Source organism: Porites lutea, chromosome 13 (assembly GCF_958299795.1).
Source record: "Porites lutea chromosome 13, jaPorLute2.1, whole genome shotgun sequence".
In the NCBI taxonomy this organism is placed as follows: Eukaryota; Metazoa; Cnidaria; class Anthozoa; order Scleractinia; family Poritidae; genus Porites; species Porites lutea.
The window spans coordinates 8527483-8555174 of NC_133213.1; the positions used below are offsets into that span (position 1 = coordinate 8527483).

General features: G+C 39.9%; 2 protein-coding genes across 2 annotated transcripts; both read left to right on the forward strand.

The window, feature by feature from the left end:
- The first annotated feature begins 524 nt into the window (after positions 1-524).
- LOC140922975 (uncharacterized) lies at positions 525-27589 on the forward strand. The gene is made up of 4 exons (XM_073373023.1): positions 525-658; positions 2858-2908; positions 21999-25897; positions 26812-27589. Exons 2-4 carry the CDS (start codon positions 2906-2908, stop codon positions 27341-27343), a joined length of 4434 nt encoding a protein of 1477 aa, XP_073229124.1. The 5' UTR covers positions 525-658; positions 2858-2905; the 3' UTR covers positions 27344-27589.
- LOC140922986 (uncharacterized) lies at positions 5027-6358 on the forward strand. Its single transcript, XM_073373034.1, has one exon. The coding sequence runs from the start codon at positions 5101-5103 to the stop codon at positions 6238-6240; it is 1140 nt and encodes a 379-aa protein (XP_073229135.1). The 5' UTR covers positions 5027-5100; the 3' UTR covers positions 6241-6358.
- Positions 27590-27692: the final 103 nt, after the last annotated feature.

A 27692-nucleotide genomic window follows, 5' to 3' on the forward strand; every position in this document is an offset into this window, starting at 1 on the left:
CAGTGGCTAGTATCACCTCGAGTTCAAGTTTTTTAGCTAATTTCGCGAAAAATTGCCACTTCCGGTGACACCGTCTGACCCTCTTAAAAGCTTTCATTAAAGGCAGAAGTTCGAATTCGAGCAATGACAATAGATATTAAACCTTTCAATGCCCCTGTTATTTTCTTAGAATCATTCCTTTCAAATGCACTACGCTTTCACTTGTCAATGTGTGGTTGGTACCTGGGTCACTTCAGTCACTTACACGAATGTACGAATCCCATTTACTGCAAATGGTAAACGACGGTTTTAAGTTCAAAAAGTCTCCAATTAGGAAATGAAAAGATGTGCAGAATATTTCTTTTGGGTGATTTTCACTTGAAGCTGTCATGTTTGTGTAGACACGAGGAGTGCTCAACGGCAAATGTGGTTCACGTGGATATCTGCATTGACTGAGAGGGCCTGGGGAGACGCCGTTTGATCAAGTGATAAAACGCTGGAGTATTTCTTTCAATTTCCGTCTTACTTATTCCCGCATAATTATGAAAAGACAAAGGGTCAAATTCCCCAGAGTCCTTCACAGGTAAAGCAAAACATTCAAGCGTTAAAAGTGGCTATAGCTTCCGTTAATTGCAGACACAACTTCAGAATCTTCGAAGGAGATTTCTTCTCAGTCCAGGTAAGAAAGAACAGATATTCTGTGTTATATAACAAAGCAACGAATTTTGAAAGGAGAACTTACATAAAGCAAGAGAGTCTCGGTTTATAAACGTGGGTGATTCTACTTAGCCAAAATTCACCGAAATTCTCGCGAAATTCGGCGAACGGGTTGCGAACTTTCGCCTGAGACGAAATACCTGCGAAATTTTGACGCATCTGTTGTTCTCTTGCCCGCGAAGTTATAAACCAAACGGTAAGCTCGCGGCAATAGGCAATATATAACGATATCTTATATTACGCTTCCCTTTGAACGAAGGGCAAAGCTTATTACAGTCCCTGAGAGCGGCTTAAAACGTCAATGCCAAAGTTAACAAATGAAAACGAAACGGTTGGCAAGTAAAATTTTCAGACAATAGAAAGATTTGGAACCACGTTAAGGCCCGGTTCAGACGCCGAACTTTTCATGAGCCGAACCTAATTCGAATTATTAAAGGCCGACCCAAATTAATTAGACCGGCTGAATTGATCCAGACGCCGATCTTAATTCCAGCCGAACTGAATTCAGAACGAGAAAAATGCTCATTTCGGTCAAACTGCTTACAAAATACGTTATAAGAATTTATGCATTAGGTTCGGTACATGAAAAGTTCGGCGTCTGAATCAAAGGCGTTCCAAAGTCGATCCAAGGGCGAAATTCCCGGCCGGGCTAGGCGAAAAGAACGGCTGTTCCAAATTGAAACAGGCGTTCCTAACTGATTCAGACGCCGAACTTTTCATGTACTTAATTCAATGTATTTGGTTCGGCTCATGAAAAGTACGGTGTCTGAACCGGGCCTTACTTCTTGATTTTTCGTTTATCGAATCTAAGCGAAAATATTCTACTTTCATGCCTGATTATCATGCCAGTTTTACTTGGCACCGTTTTTATCTGCTTATTTCCTAATTTGAGAAATTGTCAACTTTACATGTGATGTTTGAACTTTGAAGGGAAAGTGAATCTTATATCGGGAAACGATTTTAAGTTAGGTCTGTTTGTAATCAATATGCCTTGGCTCCCATGAAGTTTCGGAACGTCACGCAATCCTTAGAACGTCCTCAGTTTAGTATCGGTGAGTTCATCGTATGTATCGTGGAAAACGTTTTTAGTCAGTACTTACAATACAATGCTTCAGCATAAATTTAACTTTGATTTTTAGCACAAAGCTGAAAAAAACGTTTTAGAAAGCACGACAAATGTTTGCAAACGTCACGGCAAGATCCAAAACAAGTTTGTAATCAGAAACATTGGAATTTAAGTGCCAGTTGGTCAGATATGGGTCATATTTTGTGTTTTTAAGTAAAATTTTAACGTTGCTTATTCGGTTAACCTCAGAGATCGGAAATGTCTTTTAAAAAAGACAGTTACTTAGATAGGAAGGCTCGAGCTCACATCTGGAGGGTTGGAACATCTGCCGAGGACAGGAACATTACAATGTTAATTTAGTTAATATCCCAATATGTTCGATCATTTTTAAACTTGTTTAAGCGAAAGGGTGGCTGCTTCGTTTTACCGAAATCGGATAGATATTATGGTTGTTGATGGAGTTCTTGTTCCTTCAGTTAACTAAGGAAAAAATTATTGCTTTCCATTCTAACTGTCGGGTTTGATGAAGAAAGCCTTGCACGTAATAAGTAGTAGAATGTATGCCCTCCATTATTTTAAATGGCATTATTCGGGCGTCGACGCGAGAATGGCCACTCTACTCGTTTAAGATTTTCGGGATCACGCCTAGGGTGGCCGCGTTTTCAGTTCCTCCATTGTTTTCCAGACCGGAAAATATGTATAGACGTATATCTATAATCCTTTCAGTAATTTTAGAGATTTTCCTAGGAATTTAAGCGAGGAAGTGAAGTTGAAGTTAAGATGAAGTTTACGTTACTTAGTTACAAATAAAATGAAATTAAAACATATATGTACATGCAAACATCCTCTGCTCGCAAATAGCTTGGCTAATCGAGGTGGGCAGAGGAAAACATAAAGTAATTTATAACTAGGAAGAAATGAAGTAGAGGAAAGGAAAAGCAAGATTGGTAAATGACACGTGAAGATGGACTGAAGTTATTACAATACAACGTTACAAAATATAAAAACTTATTTTACATTTCTCGTCATCTTGCTTACTTTCTTAATTAAAGAAGGTGTGCCAATTCTTGTCAATTGTTAACTGTTTGCTTTCAGAAGTGAAGCCAAATCATCATTTGGAAAGAGGTGAATTTGGAATTAACCATGGTAAGTCTAATCTGTAAGTTTTTTCATTCATGAGTCTCTATGTCGATGCAGTTTTATTAAGGTCACGCTGATGGAATGTGGTCATATAAATTACAATTTTACGAGAACTAGCATTCTGCCTCGGACGTCCATGCCATTATAGATTCCTAAAAAATCCAAGGGAGACGTCCTTTCTGCATTGAGCCAAAAATTCGTCATTTTTTCTTACAGAGGGGTGAAATAAAAATGTTTCTGATATGCTATCAATTTACTGCTGATATCATCACCATAAAAATTTCCAAGTGCCTTATTTTAAAATTTATCCTTTTAAAATTGATGGAATTCATCTCGTTTTTGCCAGCCATGCGTTTAATTTATGCTAGTCACCTTAGTGTCATTCTGTAGCAATATCGCATGGTATCTTGAGAATGGACGTAATATGAAGGCAAAAAGCCTTAATATGTTTGTAATCTTAAGTTAAAGTTTAATGCATCAACAATGGCAGTAATATCACATACTGAAACCCACTCGCCCCATTGCGCTTAGCGGGCGAAGTGCAGCTCTTCCCTGGAAAAAAACAACAACAACAACAACAACTCTGAACGTACATTAGATTGCCGACACTACACGACTACGAAGTGAAATTGCCTAAGTTCACAGATTTGTGGAGCACGTAAACGAACAACAACGAATTTTTCTTTGTTTGATTTATCTTAAATGCGGTGTCTAACAAATTAACTCCACGAAACCTGGCCTACTCCTGACAAGTTAATCGGGTTGGAATAATCGCGATGAAGTTTGAAAGAATGCAAATATATAGAGGATATTACACGGTGGCGAGAAGATATGAATTTTATGTTCGAGTGGCAAGAACATAAAATTCATATCTTCGAGCCAACGTGTAATGTTCTTTTTATTATATGGAGAAACCAATTCAACAAAAGCAAAAGGCGGGAATCGTGACGTCATTGAACGATACGACACTCACAAAGGTGACATACGGAAAATACGCCACTCGGGTCCCGGATGAAGTGGCGTATGGAATCTATGAGTGGTTTAGTTCCCAGTAAAACACTCTCCTCCATATAATAAATTTCGTTATTGATGATTTCACTGCCGTTGTCGTCGTGGTTGTTTCCCTTTTGGAAAAAAAAACGAGCAAACACCCTCCAAATCTTTTTTCGGACGGACTCTTTCGGCTTACTAGACAGTGTAAAAGAGATTGAGGATTAACTAAAAATTAGTAGTTTTAACCTGGTTTCGTTTCTTAAGGGGCGGCCCATGTAAGGTCATTGTGACAATTGTCCCTTGTATTTACATAAATTACGAAATGAATAGAGTTTATTTTGACAGAAACCATTTCTTTGGGGCAAAATCGGGTAGCCTGATAAAATAATTTTCCTGCCACAAGTTTGTGCTGAAACGTGCTTTACAAGGCACTAATTACACACTTGAATTGATCCTTGTGTGTTATTACCTATCATAACGTTCCATTTTAAGGCAAGTATGTCCAATCCCTTTATATTTATTTTGCTGCTGTATTTATTATTTTTAGCGGTGGTCATTTAGACGGACGGAAATAGGAGATTGACTCTGGAGACGGTTCAATTTATTTAAAAAACTGTTTCTTGTTTTACTTTTGATAATCCCGGTTAGGGCTTTATAAACTTTTACTGTTACATTTCACTCCAAAATTCATTTTTGCAAACATGAAACGTTTCTAAAAATGTGACTTTGCAAAGACATTCTGTGGTGTAACCATTTGATTGGAATTTGCTTTCACTTTTCTGGAATCTTTTCTTGGGCGTTTTCGAAACTGTTATTCCTCTTTCAATAACTCTTAAGTGTTTTTGCTTTTCGCGACTTTCAATTTTACAATCCGCCTCCTTTCAGCGGAGGAAAAACAGGAAGTTACCAACTATAAGGGATGTTCAAACCATATTCGGCTTTTTTCTGAAGTACCCAATCAGAACAATCAGAACAATCTTTCAATAACTCTTAAGTGTTTTTGCTTTTCGCGACTTTCAATTTTACAATCCGCCTCCTTTCAGCGGAGGAAAAACAGGAAGTTACCAACTATAAGGGATGTTCAAACCATATTCGGCTTTTTTCTGAAGTACCCAATCAGAACATGTTAGGGCATGCTTTCGTTTTAGTATTGTGCCGAAGATAAATTCGATATTCGGCTCTTGGTCATTTAGTGTTGTCTAACCATGGCCAGGTTCACTTCAATCATATTTGTATTAGTTAACTGTATGCCTTTCGAGATAGCAGCACAGGGCAGATGTAGTACCGCAGGGCTTGCAGGCTTAGAAGAATGTAAATGTAATTTCTTCGGTGCCTGTGATGTTCGTGGAATAGCAAAGCCTGGCTTGAACATATCAGATTATTCACCAAACGGTCTAGAAGCGTACGTACATGTCAAGGGTTTCTTCGGACAAAACTTGGCTTTTTTATGCGAAGGTGAAGGTAAAGATGTGGCAATACTTTATGACTGTAACAATCGAATACCGTTGTATGCAGCGACGGTAATTACAGGAAGCAAACTGTCGGTGCGGCACGACAAAGGACGTCGGAAGGGGGCAGAGGGTAAATTTCGACCCAGCACGAAGCTGGATATATCTTTTCAGCAGAATGAAAATGACTACTTTAAGGCTGCAAACCGAGAACTAAAAATTCACCTCAAAAGAAAGCGCACGTATGGCGATATGGACGATGTAGTCCCAGACGATGACTGGCTTAAGTCAAAGAACGCACCGGTGTCTTCGCCTAAGAGATTTACCATTGCGATGCACAGGGGACATCTGATAGCATCCATGTTTGGCATAGGGGATTTCGAAAAAAAGAAACAGACTTTCGTTTACACTAATGCTGTTCCCCAGTTTGGAGATTTCAATTCTGTTCCGTGGAGAACTTGCGAGCAGAGGCTCATTACATGGGGTCGACTGAATTGTATAAACGCGGGAACAAAAAGTGAGGGACGAAACGTTCAGATGTTCATTGTTGTCGGTGCGATTCCCTCAACCATTGATAAAGATCCCAAAAAATGGAGATTCTTCGGCAGCGGCGGATTCAGTATCCTTCAAGACGATACAAGCTTTCGCGTAAACGTTCCCTTAGCAATGTGGACTGCTGCATGCTGTACCTATGATTACACAAAAGACAAAAGCAGCTTCTCCGCTACCCAGAGTACTGCGTTCTGGAGAGAAAATAAACCAGGGAAAGAAGAATGCAAAAGAATTGACGTAAATGCGTTGGAAGTTAAGCTGACTTGGTGGGGAGGCGCTCAAGTAAATTTGTTTCCCTCCTCCACTAACTGCCGGAATAGTACCAACTATGTACCACTGCCATAAAGTAGAAGAACTGTATTTTAGATGATATAAAGATTTAGCTAGGGCTGAAAGCGAAGCTCCCGTTTATAAATTTAAATCAGCCAATAAACTTGTAATCCATAAATCAGTTAACTTTAGGGCACATCCCCGTGAACGAACTTTGAGGGAAAGGCTAAGTGTTTTTAGGGAAAAAGAATTTGCAACTAGTTCAAGGGTTAAACAAATTTTACATCGAGTTAGTGGATCTTTATGTACACAATAGATTAGGCCTGGAAAGCAAATTCTTGCTACACAAAATAACCCAGTCGCCTACCTAAGACCACCTTTATTTTATAAGGTTAAATGGACAGCCCCGAAATGTAATTTTATGCTATAAAGGCCGGTTACAAGACACAATAGTCCTCGATGGCAGCCAATTTATACGTCGCACTTTCTAGGTTACATTCCTCTGTCTAAAAGGGAGGCCGACACGTTTTTTTTGTTCAACAAGTTTACTTTACAAAATCTTGCCGAAAAATCTGGTGGCGTGTAAACCAGCCTTTTATACTTTTTATACATCACATCTGAGATACACAGTATAGTTTGAGGCGCTTTTAGTACAAGACAAATTAAACTCATTCAGTATTCAGGACGATCGAAGCACACGCTTCCTTTGCACAACAAATTATAGAATTGACTACATTATAAAACGTTTTCATGGAGAGAATTCCATAATGTCGGCGCTGCTCAGTCAGAAAAATCTGCTCCTATGTGGTATGCAGGGTAATGATGCGCTTTAAGCGAAAACCTTTTAAAAACGATCCAAAATCAAGTTTACAGCCAGCCGATTCTCACTTTTGATAAGCGCCAAATTTGCAGTGCGAGCTGTTCACGTTTGAATGAACATTGATAGAGTTACGCTTCAAGATAATAAATTCTTTATTATGTTTATTTTTTATTTATGGTTTTGTTAAGCTTATGTGCAATCTTTAAAAGCGTTTGAAACACGCGGCATTCTGAGTACTCAGGCATGCGATGTTCGTGAACGACTAAAAACAAACGACACAGGGTTCAATAAATCAATAAAAGAAATACAATTTGGTGAAACATTTAACAGTCAGCAATTGTTATTCGCGAACACAAGTACTGAGAGTAAAGTGTCTCTAAAAATCCTGAGTTTTTTAACAAATAAGCTTAAAACCTTGAGCTGGGTACTCAGTCTACCCACAAGCGAGATTACATCTACTCTTGTTTTGGTCGACTTCATCAAGTCGTCAACGTACATGTTTCTTTTACTTCGACATTCGCTACTTCCGGGCTTTGCTCCCCGCCCATCTCGGCAGTTTTCTTCAAACACAAATTAATAACGCTCGGTGAAGATTTCGCCCCAAAAATGTGTTTGACCATTCGCTACTCAACAAGTTCTGCTGAAAAGTCCCTTCCAGGCCACCACAAAACCTCAAAGCATCACAGTCCTGGGGTTCAACTCTTACCTGGTAGTAGTTTGATTGTATGTCGGCTACAATGCCCACAATCTCTTGCCGGAAACGTATCAACACCCCATGATATTATTGGTTGAGTCTGAACCCTGCAACAGTTCTTGCTTCAAAGACGTGAGTGCAAACGTGGACTTATTATATATTTGGCAAATAAGGGGATCGCTGGGCGCCATAGCAATGCTACTTAATATTTTTCATCCACAACTCCAGTGACCGTTCCATCATTTCTAATGCTCTCTTGTCCTCAATCGAGGTACTCACACTTGAACTAAGAACATAATCTACAAAGTCAGTTTTCCAAAGTCTTTTTAAGTTGCTCTGGTAAAATCTCATCTTGAATTTCACGCTTGGTTTCCACTTCTTCACCAACCAACCTTCATCTGGGGTATCATTTACACTTGCAACCACAGCTCCCACTTCTAATTCTTTAACCTGCGTAGCAGGCACTAGGAATGAATAATAATAATAATAATAATGATAATAATAATAATAATAATAATAACAAAAATAACTTTATTCATAGATTAAAAAAAAATAGACTATTTACAGATTCAAGAATATGAATATTAAAATATATACCCTATGTACATTCTTCTTGTGTACGAAAGAGAATTGTCGTAAAATGACTATCTAAAAACTACTAATAACAATTATAAAAAGCATCAAAAAGTTAATAAAAAAATAAAACTATCTAAAAATAATTCAAAATGATAAAAAGTTACTACTTAAATTCTGGCTTCCGCACTTTCCGATGCAATGTCAATGTCAGATATATTGACTGCTCTTCTCTTTCTCCTGGTTCCTCTGAGACACAGCAAGGCTGATCGTAGGATGGCAAAGGATACTTTCGCCCTTATCCAAGATATGGTTGTAGCGTAGTCATCTCCTAATAACAATAAGAGGTTCTAGATATCCATTCAAATCACGTGAGGTCTCAGAAGATTTCACTCTCGCTGTAGCTGGTCTACATCTGTATCCATAATTTTAGGCCTAGATTTTTGATGTTTTTTTTTTTTTTTTTTTTAATTGAAATGAAATGTTTTTAATTGGAATAAATTTTTCTTAGTTAAATTAACTTCTTTCTAAGCTCAATTGAGTGCTTTTTAAATCGACAGGAATTGTAAATAGTGTTTTTGAATGAATACTTTTTTTTCTTTTCTTTTTTTCAAGCGAATTAATTGTAAATTGGATTTTAATAGTTACCATTGTTGTCATATATCTAGTTTTTAATTTGCAAACAATACGATATAATTTAAAATTGTGAAATATTACTTATTGTTCTGATACTTAAATAAAGATTTATCATTATTAATAACAATAACAATAATAATAATTATTATTATCATTATTATTTTTATAATTATAAAAGTAAATTATAATTATTATAAAAATTATCCCAGAATCCTCTGAGGAATTTTTTTTGAAAGCCTTGTTATAACTTTGACAATTTTATACGTAGAAGAATGTCAGACCACAAAAGAATAACATTTGCCATAAAATATCTTCTCATGTCACATCTAGGGTGATGATGACGTCACCAGTCACGTGACCATTGCTGAATTAGGGTTTTTGGTTGCTGTGACAAGATTTCATCATTGTGTTAAAATAAAATAGCACATTTGAGGTTTTGGTGGTGTGGAGCTTTAAGGGGGGAATGAACATGGGCGAAAAAGTGGGGAAACGAGGCCGAGGGCTGTAGAGAGTTGACGTTTCATCACACGGCAGAGAAAATTTGCAGGAAAGCAATGTTCTACCTGACAATTTTTTTCATTACCGAAAGAGGGACATGACGTCATCAGTCCTGTGATTAGAGCGTTTTGAATATTTTAGTTTGTTTTTAAAATTGTATCGCCATAAGTCTGCAAGTTTTTGTTGTTTTTTCTCTGCAAATCTTTACACTGTATTACCCCTAGTAATTATTATTTCATTTTCAAAGCAAGCAGAAGCAAACGAAAACTGAGCCAGAGGTTTAAAAGTTGCGTAAATCGACCGATATTGCAAATTCAAATCGAAAAGAAGGCCTTCTTTTGAGACTTTTGTAAAATCCTTTTTCAACTTAACTGTTTGATTGCCGAAATAAATGGTCAACGTTTGTTAAATAAAGGAGAACATTCAAAGCTAAAAGCATGCATGTGACGGCCATATTGTTTTTCTTCATTTTGAGGAGAGAGATCATGTAGCAGCTCTTCTAACGCTAAAAGCCAAATGGTTTGCTACCCTAACCTAAAACAATGGAAATAATGGTAAACAATGTTGTGTTTTCCCCGACCGATGAAAAGACACCTTCCTAGCAGGGAGAGAATCGTACGGTCATAGTGTTCAGTCGGTACCCGCGAGATCGAAAGTTCATAAATTTCTTAAACGTTCCCCGGCGAGGACCAAGCCTGAAAGAGTATTAATGGGTTTATTGGGAGCTTTACGTCTGGCTTCAGTCAGATAAAGATTTAAAAGGCAGTATCCCTAAAAGCGTTCCACTCGATTTTGGGCTCGAAAAAAATTTTGCCTTATAATTTTACCATCAACACTACTATCCATCCTAATAACGAAATTGCAGTTAGAATGAGGAAATTGTTTAATTTACTGCCATTCCCAGCAGTTCATTGCTGGACGGCCGTTAGCGGCTAAAATATGTAAATTTTAGTCTCTGTTATACAGGTTTTTTAACGATCGCTCTAAAATTCTTCGGGTCATCAAATCCTAGACTATTCGCGCTCATTTGGAAGCATATTACTTCTTCTTACTGATCCAATACCATTTAGGCATTATTTTTCTGTAATCAGCAAAAACTGGTCGTGTTTATTTCGATAGTCCAATTAAGAAAGCAAACTGCACGAAAAAATGCCTCAAAATCATCAGAAAATTCTCAAAAGAGGCACCTAAACTAGACTTAAAAACATGTTTTAGTTAAAGATTAATAGCTATTTTGTCAAGTTATGCAATAAAACTTGTGGCACAACGCGATTCAGAATTGAAGGTTTCCACTCAAATTTAGGCAAATGTTCAATTTGCATTGCGTGACGATACAGGCTGCTGTCACAGCAAAATCCTCAGTTATTCAAACACTTGCCACTTTTAAGAAAGATATGCCTCACTTTCCCACCAAAACTATATTAAAATTCCCTTGTTCCCTTTGCCGATGATATATATTGTTCAAAAATTAGTTCAGCAAGTAAAAGATACCTTTCCAAGCTTCATTTAATTTCCCACTGCCCCATGTTAAGTCTGTTATGTCAAGGCGGAAAAATACCTTTTCAGTACCAAACCTCTTCTAGCTTGAAATGTGGTCCCGTCTGAAAAAGCTGCATTGACCAGAAGTTACTGCGATCCATTATATTATAAAATCGAACGTTTGAAGAAAAGTAAATTTCCCACTGCTTAGTTAAATATGCGTGAACAGGTCAGAAAATGTTTGACTAGTACTTCGCCCCATGTGAGGGTATTCGGATTCCGGAATCTGGAGAATTTTCGCTTGTAGGATCCGGAATCCGGGAAAATTTTGATATGGAATCCGGAATGCAAGGCTTTGGAATCCAGAAAAGAGCTGAAGTACCCCACTAAGGAATGAAATCTAGAATCCAAGTTCCACTGGAAAAGACTGGAATCCAGCACCCGGAATCCAGAATCAATGGAATGGAATCCAGAATCCAAGACTGTGTTGTACTCGCTAACGTGAGGCGATCGTACTGGACTGTGAACGGCGAATTACTATTTCTCCTTTATTTACCTTCCACTGATCAGGAGCCCACATTTGGAGACTTTTGTCAATGAAATTTCAATTAGAAGGTTTTTTCCTCTTACTGACTGTTTGTTCCTATTAAGAGCGATCAGCTTTTGTTTTCACGCTCCAAGAGACAGTCCAGTGTCCAAGGCTTCTTTTGTATCGCAGCCAGTTAATAAAGAAGTTGGCACACGCAAATAGTCAAGTTTCAACATTAATTTCGAATCGTGCAAAATCAGTGAAAGTAACAAGAAAATAAAGTGTGGAAGTTGACGCGGTTTTTCGCAACCGATAAAAGTACACGAATGTCAGGACACCATTACTTCTCACCATGAAACCTGTCATCCATCGGTCTAAACTAAGTGAAGCAGAGCCAATACTCTCAAAAGATGGTAATCATTGACCTTACGAAAAATCAAGTGGAACATATGGTGATCTGCTTCCCCTGGGGGACTCCCATACGAAAGTGACGTGGGATCTTTTCTCTTCTTCGTTTTCACTTCGGTTTTTGGGACGGAAAGTAACTAAATATGTTCATTCATGTATCGCGTAGGGCTGTGCATAAAGAAATTTGCAAAAAAAAAAAAAAACCCGTGACGCTGACCTCACAGAAATCTCTTTAGGGGTCAGTTTAAGCTTGAGCCACACCCACATTGGCCTCCCTTAGGGGTTTAAATTAATCTTCCGACGAGCAGTCCCTTCACTTTTATATGGGAGTCCTCCCGGGGATTACCCACAAATATCGGCATCTAAACTCGGACGATTTCGGCGGCCACCTCGTTCTTCGCATAGAGGACCAACAAAGGAATATTAGTAAACCATCTATTTTAAAGGATGGGATCACGTACGTGTAAAATCGTAAAATCATTTCTAATATCCTTATCACTAGTTCCTTTATCTGTTATAAGATAACGACAAAAGGGCCAATGGGTATTGTCGTAATCGTAATTTCAAGTTCAGACAATGATAAACTCAGTAGTCCACTCAATTTTTTTTATTTAGAAATATGCGGGAAGTGACGATCCCAACATAATGAAGTTATGGAGAAAAGTAGGTAGTGGCTTTAAGTCAAATATCCTGATATTAATCACTGTTGCACTATGGCATAAAGTTACACAGTCAGCTGATGCACTTGCACATTTGATATCATTTATGAGCTGACAGATTTGAATATCACAACATACACGCGTAAAACAGAAAGTGATAAGCGCATCCTTTGCATATCTAAACCTTGTGGAGTCGAAGTTAAATTGTCAAAATCGTCATTATCTACCTTTAGGCATATTACTGAGAGTACTCATGACAATTGTTTGGTACCATGGAGAATTCACCGACAGAATTTTCTATTGAAGCCCAACGTGGACAAAAATCTCTGAATTCGAACAATCAGTAGAGGTGAGAACTGACGCAAAGTCTGAATCCGGCATTGTCGAAGGTTTCCCCAGCATGAACATACGTCCAGGTCGAGACCCCTTCGCTGTTTTTGACGTCTTTTCTCGTCTGACGTCTTGTTAGCGGTTATTACCCTGTTCTTACAGACGCTTGCATTCTACCACGTTAATGATGTAAAAATACATACATCTGAACAACAGCTGAAGGATCTAGGATCACATTTTTAAAAATCGGCCTTTGGAATCTCCGAGTGGATCCAAATTCATATTGATATCGATTTTACTAAATTAAGCGTCACCGCGTTTATCATTTCGTTTTGCGACTCCGATGCGGCGCTCATTTGATACACCAGCCTACTGCGGACAATGTTAGAGGATCTTATGGCTTTTATGTGTCAGCATACCGAGATGCTATGACAAAGAATATAAAGACTCAAATACTTCACAAATCTTATGAAAAAACAAAAACAAAAACAAAAAACGAGCTAGATTGCATGCGAGGAAACGAAGATCTGGTACAAATTTCCCTAAAATATTCAAATATAAATCCCCTAGTCGTTCGACGCTAAACAACTTGACAGGCTAATGGTTTTATTTAGTGGTGGTATAAACAGGTTACAACCGAACACTGTCAGGCTACTCAGTCACTTCACTCACCGCCATCACGGAATTGATAGCGTACAGCATTACCAGAATATAGCACTAGCACTGTACATATACAAGGCCGGTAGATTTATACATCTAAAAATTTATACTAATATCAAGTTCCTAAAGGTATCCGGACACTAACTTAATTCAATGTACATTTCACAGCTGATTTAATTTTCTTAAGGGCAAATAACAGTTTACTTGAAAAGAATTTATAAGAACGAGACTTATTGTGAAGTAGACGTGATTAGCGGGTTCTTGATTTTACTTCTTTGAACTCCAGTCCATATCTTCTTAATTTTTCTTCAAGGACTACCGTGTACCATTGTCCCATATATATAGTGTAAAGGTGAATGTATGAAGGACCTTCTCGCTGCAAAATGTAAATACTTCCACCTGTCACTAGACAGGAGAAACATGGTTCTCGTTAATGTTATCTGTAAAACAAAAATGTTCGTTTAGAACGCGATTGAAGTATGTCGAATAGCCTCTTCCAGGCGTTCAGACTGTGGGGGCGACCCTTCGAGAGATGCGACTAAGAAAAGGCCGAGGGGGTGGGGTAGGGAGTAAAGCGTACTTTTCCCGGCCACTCTACTACCAAGAAGGCAAACTACTGGGAGTCAAACAAAGGACGGCCGGCCGGCCGGCCGAGACTATTAATACGAAGGTCAGTGGAAAAATAAACTTAATCTTCTATAAGCTTAAACTATTTCCGATTTTTCTTGTTGATAAAGTAAAAAAAAAAAGAACAAAAAAAACCCATAAAATTGTCATTTGTAGGATCATGAAGAATTTTTTACTATCACAAAATAGGCAAAATAGGATTAAAGTCTAGCTTTTACTAGCTAAAGTTGTTTTGTCTCGATATTTTTGACCAACTGGTTGAATTTTACTAAAACAATTATTCCTCTCGCCTTCATGGCCTATGAGTCAATAGCCCATTCGGCCTTCGGCCTCATGGGCTATTGACTCAGAGCCCATTCGGGCTCGAGGAATAACTGTTAACTATTCACCTCCCCTTCGGGGGATAGTTGTATAATGGTATATTACTGGACAGTGTTACTATTACCCAGTTCAAACTTCGAATTTCACATTTGCCACATTTAATTCGAGAGGTAACTGCTTTGAGATGCGACGTCTGAATCAACAGTTTCAAATTAAATACGACTTTGCCGAATCTGCGACTGAGTTACAGTTGAAAATTCCACTTGGGTTCGACATTTGATTTAGAAGTCGCATTTCACATATGCCGAATATAATACACTAGTTATAGAAACCCTTATCCATATTGGGTAAAAAATTTTTCTAGAGACTGGGAATATTTATAACTGAAACGGATTTACATTCGGCACCATTATATCCGACGTCTGAATCAAATGCCGTATTTAATTATTTTCTTCGACTTAAATAGATGTTCGGCACTCATAAGAAATTCCACGTTTGAAAGGGGCCTAACATGACCTAAGTTTCAGCTTAGTGGTTTGCAGGCTGTTCGTTATTAAGCTAGTTGTTTTTTTTTTCCTTTTCAGTAAGAGCAATTCCTATCTCTTTGTAAATCCATTTCATTTTGTTAATCGGTTTGTGCCACAACTGAAGAATCAGCTGTAATAGTTGATTTTGTATGTGACTGGACATGATTTTTATATAAAAAAGAGGGATCAATTTTCATCCACTCGTTTCAATAAAAGCAAATGGCATCACTTCTCACTATAATGGACAACCTCTAACCGTGACTTCGTCGTATGAATTGAGGCACCGAAGAAAGACGGAAAAGCCTAACCCTTAGTTTTTATCAAATTATTTAAGGTTTAAACTCGAAGCTTTATATAGTGTGAAATAATTATAATTTACTTTTACCGGTATCACTTGTAATAATAATAATAATAATAATAATAATAATAATAATAATAACCAGCTCTTTGAAATATACTCGTCCGATTCATAATGAAGATCTTCACACATATTTCATACAATAGGTGAGATAAATACAGGAAACGCAAGGTTCCATTTTACACAGCTTTGATCAAAACATTCTCAGTTTCGAGAGTAGTTCATTCTAAACCATAAGAAAAGATTTAATTAGAAGTTGAATTTTTCGCTATTTCTCTTTCACTTCTTACATTCAGTTCATTTTATTTGTCGTAAAGTAAGCCTTAGAAATTAAAAGGACGTTTGATCAATTCACGCTCGAGCATTCTAGTCTTATTTTAAACTTTATAGCGGAAGGACATCTGTGAGTAGGGAATAAGTCTAGCACAGAATTTGATTGTCGGTGAATTTCTGTAATCGTCCATCGTTCTGCTAGTGATAAGCTAGCCGTTGATCCACTCGTGTTGCCTGCTTGGGGCTGAGTCTTATTCCGCTCAAAGAGAGAGAAAGAGGGCCTGGCAAGGTTTCCAATCAAAGATTTGTGAACTCGTGTCTGGCAAACTCTCCAAGTGTTCAGTTATATATATACTCTGTTATACGCACCTTATAACTTCATCTGCGCTTAACGAGTGTCTTTTGGTCCATAACTTTCAAAACAACTGCTCCACAGAATGTCAATGATAACACGTAACGCAAAAGAGTATCGAAGTATGACTGCACAGTGAATGTCACAAAATCCACCTAAGGGGTCCCTTCGGGATTTTCTCTCTTTACGTCATCTTAAACATTTCGTACTTGCGGGCGCAAACAATAGAAACGTCATCATTACCTACCGATTCCTCGCGGCCCCTGTTCAAGCAAATCGAGATTTTTTTCTGCCCTACTGACTGTATACTTCAACTGTAAGTACTTTCCTTAATGTACGCGCGAGTTACTAGGGTGCCTCCTGGGGATTTCGCCTTCTGGGCGAAATCTCTGCGGGGGCAATAATAATAAATGTCTTTATCGCTCATTGGGGCTTATTTTTTGAGGGGCTTTTGTACGGAGGAAAATTTGCGTTTTAAAAATCGATTGGGCTAGCCTTCTTCTTGGAAGGAAATTTACCGTTTTTCTTTGTTTTACTTTGTATTTGAGGGCAATTTTCAAGTACAAGCCCCCCGGCGGGTCGCTTTTCTGCCTAGACTTTGTAGGCCTTTACTGGACATTTCTCGTTGCTCGACACAGCAAACATTTTCGGTGCAGTGGTTCTTATATACTTTTCGAGGATCGTTTCCTGAGCGAGTTTTGGTTTCTTTTTTATTGAATTCGAGGTACTCCTGCCCTGTGGAAGTTTGACAAAGTTTTACGTCTCCCCAACACATTTCTCTGTGCTCCTTGCAGCCTTGTAACCCGAAATGGATTGTGTTGTTGAACCACACCGTGCTTAAAAGCGCTTCTGCCGTGGAACGTCCCAAGAGATCCTTTTCATACAGAACTTGAATATCTTCCTCACTTAAAGCAGCAGCGGCATTAGGCTTGTTGCCTTTGCCTTTCCGTTTTAGATCCCTTTGCTTTGACGAAGCGCTTTCCGAGTTTGCTCGAACTGGACGTCTTTCATTAGGCAAAGTCCATATTTTTTTTTCTTCAAATGGCGCTCAAAGCTAGCGATGGGCTCGTATTCCTCGTTGTCTTCTTTTTTGCGAATCGTTATAAGGAACTCGCTGAGAAACTTGTTCAGCTCTTGAGGAGTCAATTCGTCCATTTGTCTCGTCTCGCCTTTCAAAACAAGAAATTCGTGGAACAGAGCAACATCGTGTTTGGTCTTTTTCTTGGTGTTGTGATTTTCCTGTCCGTCTATGAACTCTTCTACTGATGAATCTATAGGCTCTGAAAACTGTTAGTCTTATTTGAAGCCATCTTTCTAAAGAAAAATGCGCCTAAACTCTTAGAAATGTGCTTTTTGTCAGTCAAGAGGAGCGGCGAGCGAGCGACACCGTTTTGTTCACTAGTGAAAATAATGATATAGCCAATCAGAACGTCGATACGTCGTTTTTCATTAGTGAATAAAATGGTATGACCAATCAGCTGGCTTCTCTAGCGCGAAGAGACTATTTTTATCTCGATGCTTTTTGACGCGTAAATCTCGGTATGTATATAATGAACAGCTTTCTCAAACGCCCTGGCTATAACCGGAATGATATTTATGCCGCGGTGGTCGGACTCTTCTTTGGGTATGTCAATCTTGGGTATCGGATTGATATTCGGCCAGGTGTGCGTGCGCAGAGAAAAATTCCAAATATGACCGAGAATTGGTGTTAAAATCTCAGCATGTTCCCTCCAAACCCAAAATGGGATGCTATCAGGACCCGTAATCGTTTGTTTGATGTTGCTAAGACTTTTCCAAACAAGCCTCTCAGGAATCTCATGTACTTCGATTTGGCTCCCGATAACCACATCTACTGGTGCAGTGTAATTCAGGTCCGTACAAAGTTCATTAAAATAATCATTCAACTGGTTGGCAAAGGTGTTATCTAATACAACAGAGTTTGAGTAGGTGCGACGTTGTGTGATGTCTTCTACGGTTTTCCACCAACCACCACTTCCCACAGGAGCGGCGAGATGTGTCCTATTTTCACAAATCAGCTGAGAGATACGCCTGTTAATTGTCGCTAATTGTTCTTTATTGTTGCAACTAAGCCTAGTTTTTTTCTTCAGTAGTGTCTTTACCAGACAGCTCATCCACGTGGGATCCCTGGAGGACATTGTAACCGTCTTAAGGGGCAGGCACGTGTCCATTAAGGTGATGAGTTTTGCTTTAAGTTGAGAGACCGATGCATCAACATTTGTTGACCTTAACAACTCGGACCAATCCTCAGGCGACAAAGCAAGATACAATGCTTGTTTTCGGTGTTCTCTACTGTCACGGATTGTTACCTTTCGTCGGAGCGGTCTAAGTTTATTGCGTGCCGGCAGAACTACTCCTTTTTGGTCGGTTTTAATGAGGATTTGAATAGGATAACACCTTTCAAAAAGATCTGGACGATTTTTTAAGCAGTTATAGAGGTGCGAGTCGCCCCTTGTGAGAATGTCAACGAGCGCGTTCCAGCTACTTAACGCCTCAAGGTGTTGTAGGTCCAGTTGATTCAGATCACCACCGCATACCACCACAGAGTCAGGATGTTTGTTTAACCACAGGCGGCCCAAACTCACGTTGCGAGGGAAGGGTGTAATGTAATTTACATAACATAGGTGACGCGCCGGTGTCGCGTTACAGGCGACCGTTGAAAATATAAGAGACTTTGTATGAGAAATATATTACTGAGATCTGGGAACGCTAAATAACGCTAAACCTTACTTTTTCTTAAATGAATTGAATAAAAAAGACTTACCTGCAATGTATTCCACTGCGTTTTGGTGTCTGTTTGTCGTTTTACTGTTTTTTTGGCTTTATTGCGTAACCACTGTTACTCCTTTCACAGAACGAAGTGAAGGCTGGTCACTTCGATCTGTCGGGGTCCTGAACCAGTCGCAACAAGAATGCCGTTTTTTTCGCCGAAATTCAAATCCGCTGCAAATTTTTCAGCTCCGGCCTAAGAGAGAAACCTTCTTCCTGTCTGGGAGATCGGCTCGAAAAAAGATCCATAATTTCCCCATTAAATCGAGCCATTTGTGCCGGACTTCGAGGCACGTCTGGCTTTCGTCCAGTACCTGTGACCACTGTTGCGCCTACTAACTAATTTGCATTATGACAATTAGCACTTACACGACGGGTGCAAGCACTCGCTTTTTCACAGTGCAAGAGCCTAGTTGACGTGTCATTTCCGCCCTGTCACCCGTCGTTAATGGGGAAATTATGGATCTTTTTTCGAGCCGATCTCCCAGACAGGTAGAAGAGGTTTCCCTCTTAGGCCCGAGCTGAAAAATTTGCAGCGGATTTGAATTTCGGCGAAAAAAACGGCTTCTTGTTGCGACTGGTTCAGGACCCCGACACAGATCGAAGTGACCAGCCTTCACTTCGTTCTATGAAAGGAGTAACAGTGGTTACGCAATAAAGCCAAAAAAACAGTAAAACGACAAACAGACACCAAAACGCAGTGGAATACATTGCAGGTAAGTCTTTTTTATTCAATTCATTTAAGAAAAAGTAAGGTTTTGCGTTATTTAGCGTGCGCAGATCTCAGTAATATATTTCTCATACAAAGTCTCTTATATTTTCAACGGTCGCCTGTAACGCGACATCGGCGCGTCACCTATGTTATGTAAATTACATTACACCCTTCCCTCGCAACGTGAGTTTGGGCCGCCTGTGGTTTAACATGGGCGTAAGAAAGAACGGGCGCGCGCGAGGCGTCAAACCACTTGCTGCCTAAGCGGGCAAAGTTGACAGAACAACGTTCATCAAATCTTTCCTCACTCAAAGGGCCCATAACTGTCCACCCCAGGGACTAAAAAGTGTAGTCTTCTCTTTAGTACCTATTATTAGGCCGACATCTGATCGACCAGACTCCAGCATCTCTACATCTCTCAGTGAGCCCAGTTTGAAATGTCATTCTTTCGTGGAATGCAACTGGAGGACACTGGTATCTGCACGACAGTCCTGACGTTCAGCAACTCTTCTGAGACTTTGTTATCCATAGAAGTCACCACAATGTCTATCACATACCCCTAACCTTTCTTGGTACCCGTCACTCCCTGCAGTTCGTAATCACGTTTTGAGCCCCCTGATCCAAGCTTGACAAAAGTTGCTCTTTACATAAGGTCATCTCATTACTATTGTCTAATGGGGCATAGGTTTCTACAACTCTTCCTCTTCCCCAAGCCGCTTCTCGGCCTTTTATTCCTATCAGCTTAATAATTGTAAGAGGATCGACCCCTAAACAGACGCGCTTCTTTCCGGTCCTAGTTGCTAGAGCAACAGAAGCTGTGCTATTGCTCTGATCTCTTTGACTGTTTCTGTGGGGTCGACGTGTTACGGTCCTCAACACAACCTTAAGCTTGCACTTAACATATGACAGTTCCCTCAGGACAATGGTATTTGAAATTCCCTTCGTTAAGGCACTTGAAACAGAGCCTCTTCTTCAGTGCTATTTTCAATTGGTCTCGGCTTGAAAGTTCTTTAAACTTGTCACACCTCCACAGCCCATATTGTCCTTAGCTGAGCAACCTGGGCTGTGAAGATGAGCACCGACTTCTCTTCTAATGGTGTTTTGTTCTTCACCTCCACTAGGGTCGACATTTATATCAGATGTATACTAAGACACTCCTTTGATTTCTTTTGTTTTTCTTCTTGAATTATTAATGAGTTTTTGAAATTTACTTATAATAGATACCGAGACATTCCTCAGATCATCTTTCGTGTAATATTAGAAAAAGTTATAATGAGAATTAGTAATACTGGAAACTGCATTTTCCGGCGGAAAAGGAAGGAAGGGGTATAAAATTGCCACTTTGAAAAAGCTTAACAGCGAACAAAATAGCTCCTACTTAAAGTACAACTCAAGCTAACCTTAATGTTTTCCTCTCTCTGTGGTTGGTTTTCAAGCTCTTGCCAATTTATTTTTCATTGACAGTAAAATATACGAAGCCATTCATCAGGGAGTTTTAGCGGAGCTCCACGCGCGCACGAAGCGGAGCACCATACCTAAGAAAATTTGGTAAACAACCCATCCGGAAAATTTTGGTAATCACCTGACCGTACGCCCGACCGTCCGCACCTCGAGTATACCAATGTAAAATAACTCAATTAACAGGTATGACACCACAGGCATCTCGAGGTATTTTTGGCGGGAGATATCATGGCCACCCGTCTTTTACAGAGAAAAAAAAAACAACATCAAAGTCGAGTCTTTTTGACGTTAATTTTGATGGCTACAGTCACGTGGATAAGAGAGAAAGAGCTAGGGTGAAAGATTAAAAAAAGAGACGAATTTGGTTGGAAGAAAAAGATGAAATTTCATAGACGCACAGAGTAAATGAGAAAATGAGCGGCAGCGAAAAAAATAAAAGCGAGCAGAAAATAAGCAACCAAATGTTTGGTGAGCACATACGACAATTCCTCTATAAAAATAATGTGTAACTAGGAAGTTTCACGTTTTATTCGTGCAAACAACGGCAAAAAAATGTACAAAAAAGTGTGCTGCACGTGCAAATTTGTTTTTTGCTATTTAGATCTTTTCATTTTGTTGCCGTTCTTATTGCCGTCGCCTTTTAGCATTACGCGATTTTTTTTATTTTTTTGTCTATAAGTATGTAGTTAACGACAGCTTCGCTTTTAGCCCTGGCTAAATCTATATATTGCAATACAACTAAGAGTAGCTGTATAAATACCTAAAAACGAACTTAAGTTTACATTGAACACAAAACACTTACGGATTTGGCTATAGGAACTGCAAACCTCGTTGTTATACGTCTAAGAAATAGGCAAAGAATTATTTTGCAAGGTGTGACATATTTGTAATGCTTTGGGGCCCACGGTTGTAGCTAAAACTGTGTGCACTAGTCACACGAAACACGTAGGCGACAATTAAACAGTTTTACAACTCAAGAAGTTCCTAGAAGTGCCCAAAAGTATTCTGATTACTGACTTGAAATCCATTATTAGGCGCACGAAATCCGAAAACTGCACGGTTGACAGGAATAGTTGTTGACACAAGTTGCATAGCATGTAATTGGGTTCTTTTGGTAATTTTCCCCCAGCTTTCCTTGAAGTGTTTGGCCTTTGATGCGTTGATTACACCAGACAATGGCAGTGGCCTGAGCCGCCTGCAATCAGCTTGCATTGAAGGAGATGTAGAAACGTTTACGGCGATCCAGGAGAACAGTCCAAGCAAACTTGACAGTATTATAGCAGTGAATGTCAAAGTCAAAAGCAGCTCATTGCACTTTCCCGGTAAGTCACTGTGGACGGTATTAATGCTGCACAAGTCCTCAAGACATAAGCAGATTTTCAAGCTTGTTGAAACAATCTGTAGCGAGTTTCGTTCCCAGTCTCTGATTCATGTCACTGCAAAAGAAGGAAAGGTTCACCACCTTCGTAGACTGCTGGATTGCGGTGAGCAGCTTACAACTGTAGAGAACCATTGGTCAGGTAAAGGTCCGCTTCCTCTTATGCTGGCTGCGAAATATAATGACGAGGAAGTATTTGAATTTCTTATTGAACGAGGTAGCTCTCCAGAATGGCTTGATGACCAACAACGTACCTCGATCCATTATGCTGCTGAGGGTGGAAAAGTAAGAAATCTTTTGCGATTAATCGAGCGTGGTGTCAATGTTTTGCAAAAGGATAGAAATGGTTACTCAGCTTTACATTTTGCTGCCTTAAATGGTCATACAGATTGTGTCCGTCTGCTTATCGAAAATGGTGCCGATGTTAACGAATTAACGCGTTCCTATGGCTTCCCACAAAATCCTTTCTTTGATTACGATTCGTGTCCCTTTGATAACACTCCTCTAATGTTAGCTGCTGAAAAGGGACACCTGCAGGCTTTCCGCGTTTTGCTGCAAAATGGAGGAGAATTAGAGAAAGGAAACGAAATTGCCTGGTTGCCATTGCATTCTGCCGCTAAAGGAGGCCATACAGAAGTTGTTAAATTCCTTCTTGAACATTATGGAAATGTATTAGCTGAGACTGTTCGTGGAACAACCGTCCTTCACTTGGCATCGTGTTTAGAGTTGGTGATGATTCTTGTAGAACATGGAGCTAACATTCGGGCAAGTGATATGAATGGAAGAACGCCATTGCATGTGGCTGCTGAAAAGGGACAAACTGACACAGTTAATTATCTTCTAGACCGAGGCGCTGGTATTAACGCAAGAGACAAGGACGGTTTTTTGGCTCTGCACTGTGCTTTAAAGGGAGGTCATGTTACCACTGCCAAGTTTCTGATTGACAAAGGCAGCGAGTCCTTTCTTTCAAGCGATCCAAACTTATTAGGGTTTTATGAGGCCGACTTGTTACAATCCTCTGCCAGGGAGGGTTTAAGAGCTACTGTGGAATTTCTTTTAAGCAATGGTGTATCTGCAAATGTAATCCATAGCAAAACTGATTCGTTACTAACACCTCTGGAAGAGGCAGCATACGCCGGACATTGTGATGTAGTGAGGTTACTCCTAGACCACGGAGCCGACATTAATGGAAATGTTGCCTCGAGGGAAGAACGTCTCCGAAAAAGGCAAATGGAGTCAAATTCGTGGGAAGATAGACACTACTGGGGGAATATATGCCCTCTATATGCTGCCCTGCGTGCAGGCCAAGGTGAAGTGGCGAAACTTCTAATAGAAGGAGGGGCTAATGTTTCACCCTTGAACAGTGGTACCTTTAGAGCTTTAAGCAATCTTGCTGCCAAATATGGCTTAGTTGATGTTCTTAAATTACTTGATCATGACAAACTCGGTGTCATCGAAGATTTCCGTCTAAAAAGTGGAGACACGATTCTGACGTCGGCCGTTTGTCGCATGGATTTTGAGTTAGTATCTCATCTTCTTCGAAACGGCCTGGACGCCAATACAAAAAATGAAGATGGAAATTCATCCCTTCATCTCCTTTTGCAAAAGCACAAACAAACCAGCATGCAAATGTTTAAGCTTCTTCTTTCCTTCGGTGCAGATATTAATGCTCTAAATAACAGATTTGAATCTCCACTACTTTGTGCGATAGACTGCGAGGAAGAGAAAATTATTAGCTTACTACTCGAACTCGACTGTGTGGTAAACACTGAAGTTCCTCTAGGAGAATCTCCACTTTCCCTTGCGGTCATGAAAGGCCAACGCAAACTTACTGAAGCGTTGCTTCAGTGTGGTGCAGACATCAATCAGAAATGCGGTAGGGATGAACATACAGCTTTACATGCCGCTGTACGTAGCTTCAATCGCAACGGACTTGCTCAGTTTTTGGTACAAAATGGTGCTGATGTGGAGGCCGAAGATGTTTTAGGTGAGACACCTCTGTTTAAAGCAGCCGATACGAACAACAATGAATTGGTTGAATTCTTTTTGAAGTGTGGTAGCACTGCCAATACAAAGAACAAATGTGGTGAGACACCACTTATGAAGGCCATAGACGACTCTGTAGTATCGAACGTGAAAACTTTGCTGGAACATGGAGCCTCAGTAAACGCCAACGACCAGCACGGAATCTTCCGTCTTCTTCATCGTCTGCGTTCTTCCGATGTGGAAATCTGCGAGCTTCTTCTAGAATATGGCTGTGACGTAAATATTACTGATGACAACGGAGAAACACCTCTACATCAACTGGCAGGGGGGCCAGATATCGTGAAGATGCTTCTTGATAAAGGTGCGCACGTGGGAGCTCTAGACAGAGAAAATCGCACTCCTTTACATGCAGCTTCTTATCAAGGTCATCCTAACTCCATTGAGCTACTAATTCACCATGGCGCTGATATTAACTCAACAGATAACCACGGTTGGACGCCTCTTCACTTTGCAGCTGCTGGAGAAAACTACGATGCCCTAGAGGTTTTGATACAGAACGGAAGTGGCATCGAAGCTGTTGATAAAACAGGCAGAACTGCTCTTCATTTAGCAGCAGGAATAGGCTGCCTTTCATCTGTTAAACTGTTGATAGGTCATGGAAGCAACATCAATTTAAAAGATTACAGGGGACGGACACTTCTTGGTGCGATGTTCAAATTAGATTACTCGTTTGACTTTTATTACTTGGACTTTGTAAAATACTATATTGAACACGGAGGCGATAAGTTCGCAATCGATGACGAAACTGGTCGATCAATCCTTCACTTTGCTGCAGGCCACCAGTTTGTTTCTACTGTTGACGACCTGTTGTACCATGGATTGGATCTAGAGGCGAGAGACAAGAACGGAGAAACTCCTTTACACAGGGCAGTAGCAAGCGGAACCAAGGAGATGATACAACATCTCGTGGATAGAGGGGCTGACGTATGTGCTGTTAACAAAAGAGGACAGACACCCTTGCATGTTAGTTTAGTTCATCACAGGAGCAATTTCTTGCTAAAACTCAAACCAGACTTGCAAAAATCAGACATTTATGGTAACACACCCCTTCACCTTGCCATTTACAATCCAAGAATTTCGTCAATGTTTAATGATCCGTCAGCTTTTTCTGTAGACGATGTACGTATTCTCTTGAACGCTGGGGCCGATATTCATTCCCGAGACAAGCAAGGAAACACCCCACTTCACATTGCAGTGGCTGAGGATAGGTATGAAATTGCAGAGCTCCTCATTAAGAAAGGCAGCGGGGTTAATGCAAGAAACTTGCAGGGTAGAACGTGCCTGCACATGGCGAGTTGTTCTGGTGCGCAAGATATTGTGCAGATGCTTGTTGCTCATGGAGCAGAAGTGAATGTTGAAGATGAACGGGGATGCACACCTCTTCACAATGCATTATCTTTCCATCATTATTGGCTTGTGGAGCCTCTTTTAAAACACGGCGGTAATCAAAACGCAATGGATTATAAAGGTTCCACTCCTCTCCACGCGGGTTGCAGCTATAATGATGCCTATGACTTCCTGTACCCGGATCCAGCTGATACCGAGCCCCCATGGTATTCTGCTTTCCAGGATGAGTGGGTCTCAATCATGATCAGCCACGGAAGGTAAGACAAATAGCTAATTTAGTCCTACACACACTTTGCTTGATGCAAAGATTTATATCTTATCAGTGGATGACTGTTTTAAAAGCTTGTTTTGCGGCAGAGGCAGTAGAACGATACATGTATAAAGCTACTCGTAGCCTATCAAAACCACTGTGACTGTCCAAAGTTCAACGTTTTGATCATAAATTATGATCAGCCACGCAATGCACCATTTTTTGCGCTAACATACGGTACGTTCAGTTGACCTTATAATAAATATTCTGGAATAGGAATACAGAGAATAATTAGTAAATCAACCCCTTCCAACGGAGAGTGTATGACCGGACCCTAGATGAAGTAAGGCTTCCAGGAAACTGAGATTTTGAAGCCTTTCCTTCCGCCAAGGGCATTATCCTCCGATACACCGGCAAGCCTTAAATGGGTTCATCTATTTTATAACCGTTCCACTGACCCGCTGCCGACGAGAAACACCAGTCGTTGGCGCTATATTTATACTATAGTGATCATCATCATTAATATAATAACAAAAGAATATGGAAATCTCCCATCACACCTACTAAGTTTCCATAAAACTCGAAAACAAGAAAATACTATTTAATATTGTTTGCGTAAAAGCGCTAAAAGTGCATAAACATTAAAAACTGCTTGTAATGATCTAGTGGACGAAATTTTACTCTACACGGCGGTCATTATAGCACTGGGGAAAAGCCGTTCCGTTGCTTATACATCGTCTGTCTTTCTATTCCGGAGGAAAGACTGTTCCTGCGTGAATAATCCTCGATAAGTACATTTCTGTTCCAAAATAAGGTCAATCGAATGCACCATCAATGTTAATTGCAGTCCAGTTCTTCTTCTCAGTTTAATATTAATTTCTGCTGCTTTACATTTTATTTACATGAAAGTTTTGTCTTTAGTAATCTCGAAGCTAGAGACGATAAAGGATGTACACCTCTTCACATCTGCGCTGTTTTTGATCGAACGAAAATTGCTCGAGTACTTCTTAAACATGGAGCTGATGCCAACGCAAGAGACAATGAAGGAAGCACTCCTTTGCATCTTGCTTCTGCCTTTTGTGATGACTTGGTTTCAAAAGAATCCAATTGCAACATGGTTTCGCTGCTGCTAGAATATAAGGCAAACATCAGCTTAAGAGACTCGGAAGGTAGCATCCCTCTCCATACAGCTGCGGCTTTTGGTAAGTACCGCACAGTGCGAAGGTTGATTCTTGAAGGCAGTGATGTAAATGCGGTTGATAGCAATGGAGACACACCACTGCACGTGTCTGCAGGTTCAGGGCACCTGAAAGTTGTCCGCCTGTTACTGGATAATGGAGCCGATTTATTTACTGTTGATAAGGAAGGCGTTACAGCAGCGGCATGTGCTGAGAAGTTTGGTCATAAGGAAACGAAGCAGTTTCTTGAAGAGAGTAGCTACCGGTGCTTGTAATTTTCTATTGTCATTGTTTGTGTAACATATGATGTAGGCTATTTTTGAATTTCCAAAACTCTCCCTTACAAAACGAGGCTAAGTACTAAACGTTTCTTGTGCAAACGACTTTTAATTCCGTGAGAATAAAATATTATTTTCATATCAACAGCTTCGCACTTATAGGCTTGGGGCCACTGGGAAATGGCTTAATTATGTCGCAAAATTTTGATAGAAAAAATGGGGGTGGGGGAGGGGAGCCATGATGGTTGTACATGTTTAGGTAGCCAATGTGCGAGGGCGATTATAAGGAAACCGTTATCAGGAACAAACTTTTTATAAAACTCGAACGCTTGTGCTTTGAAATTCG

Excerpts from the sequence above, each read along its gene's own strand:
- LOC140922975 (XM_073373023.1), top strand. Across the intron at positions 25,898-26,811 it reads ATCATGATCAGCCACGGAAG|TAATCTCGAAGCTAGAGACG; the intron begins GTAAGACAAATA and ends TTTTGTCTTTAG.
- LOC140922986 (XM_073373034.1), top strand. The coding sequence starts at position 5,101 with ATGGCCAGGTTCACTTCAATCATATTTGTATTAGTTAACTGTATGCCT.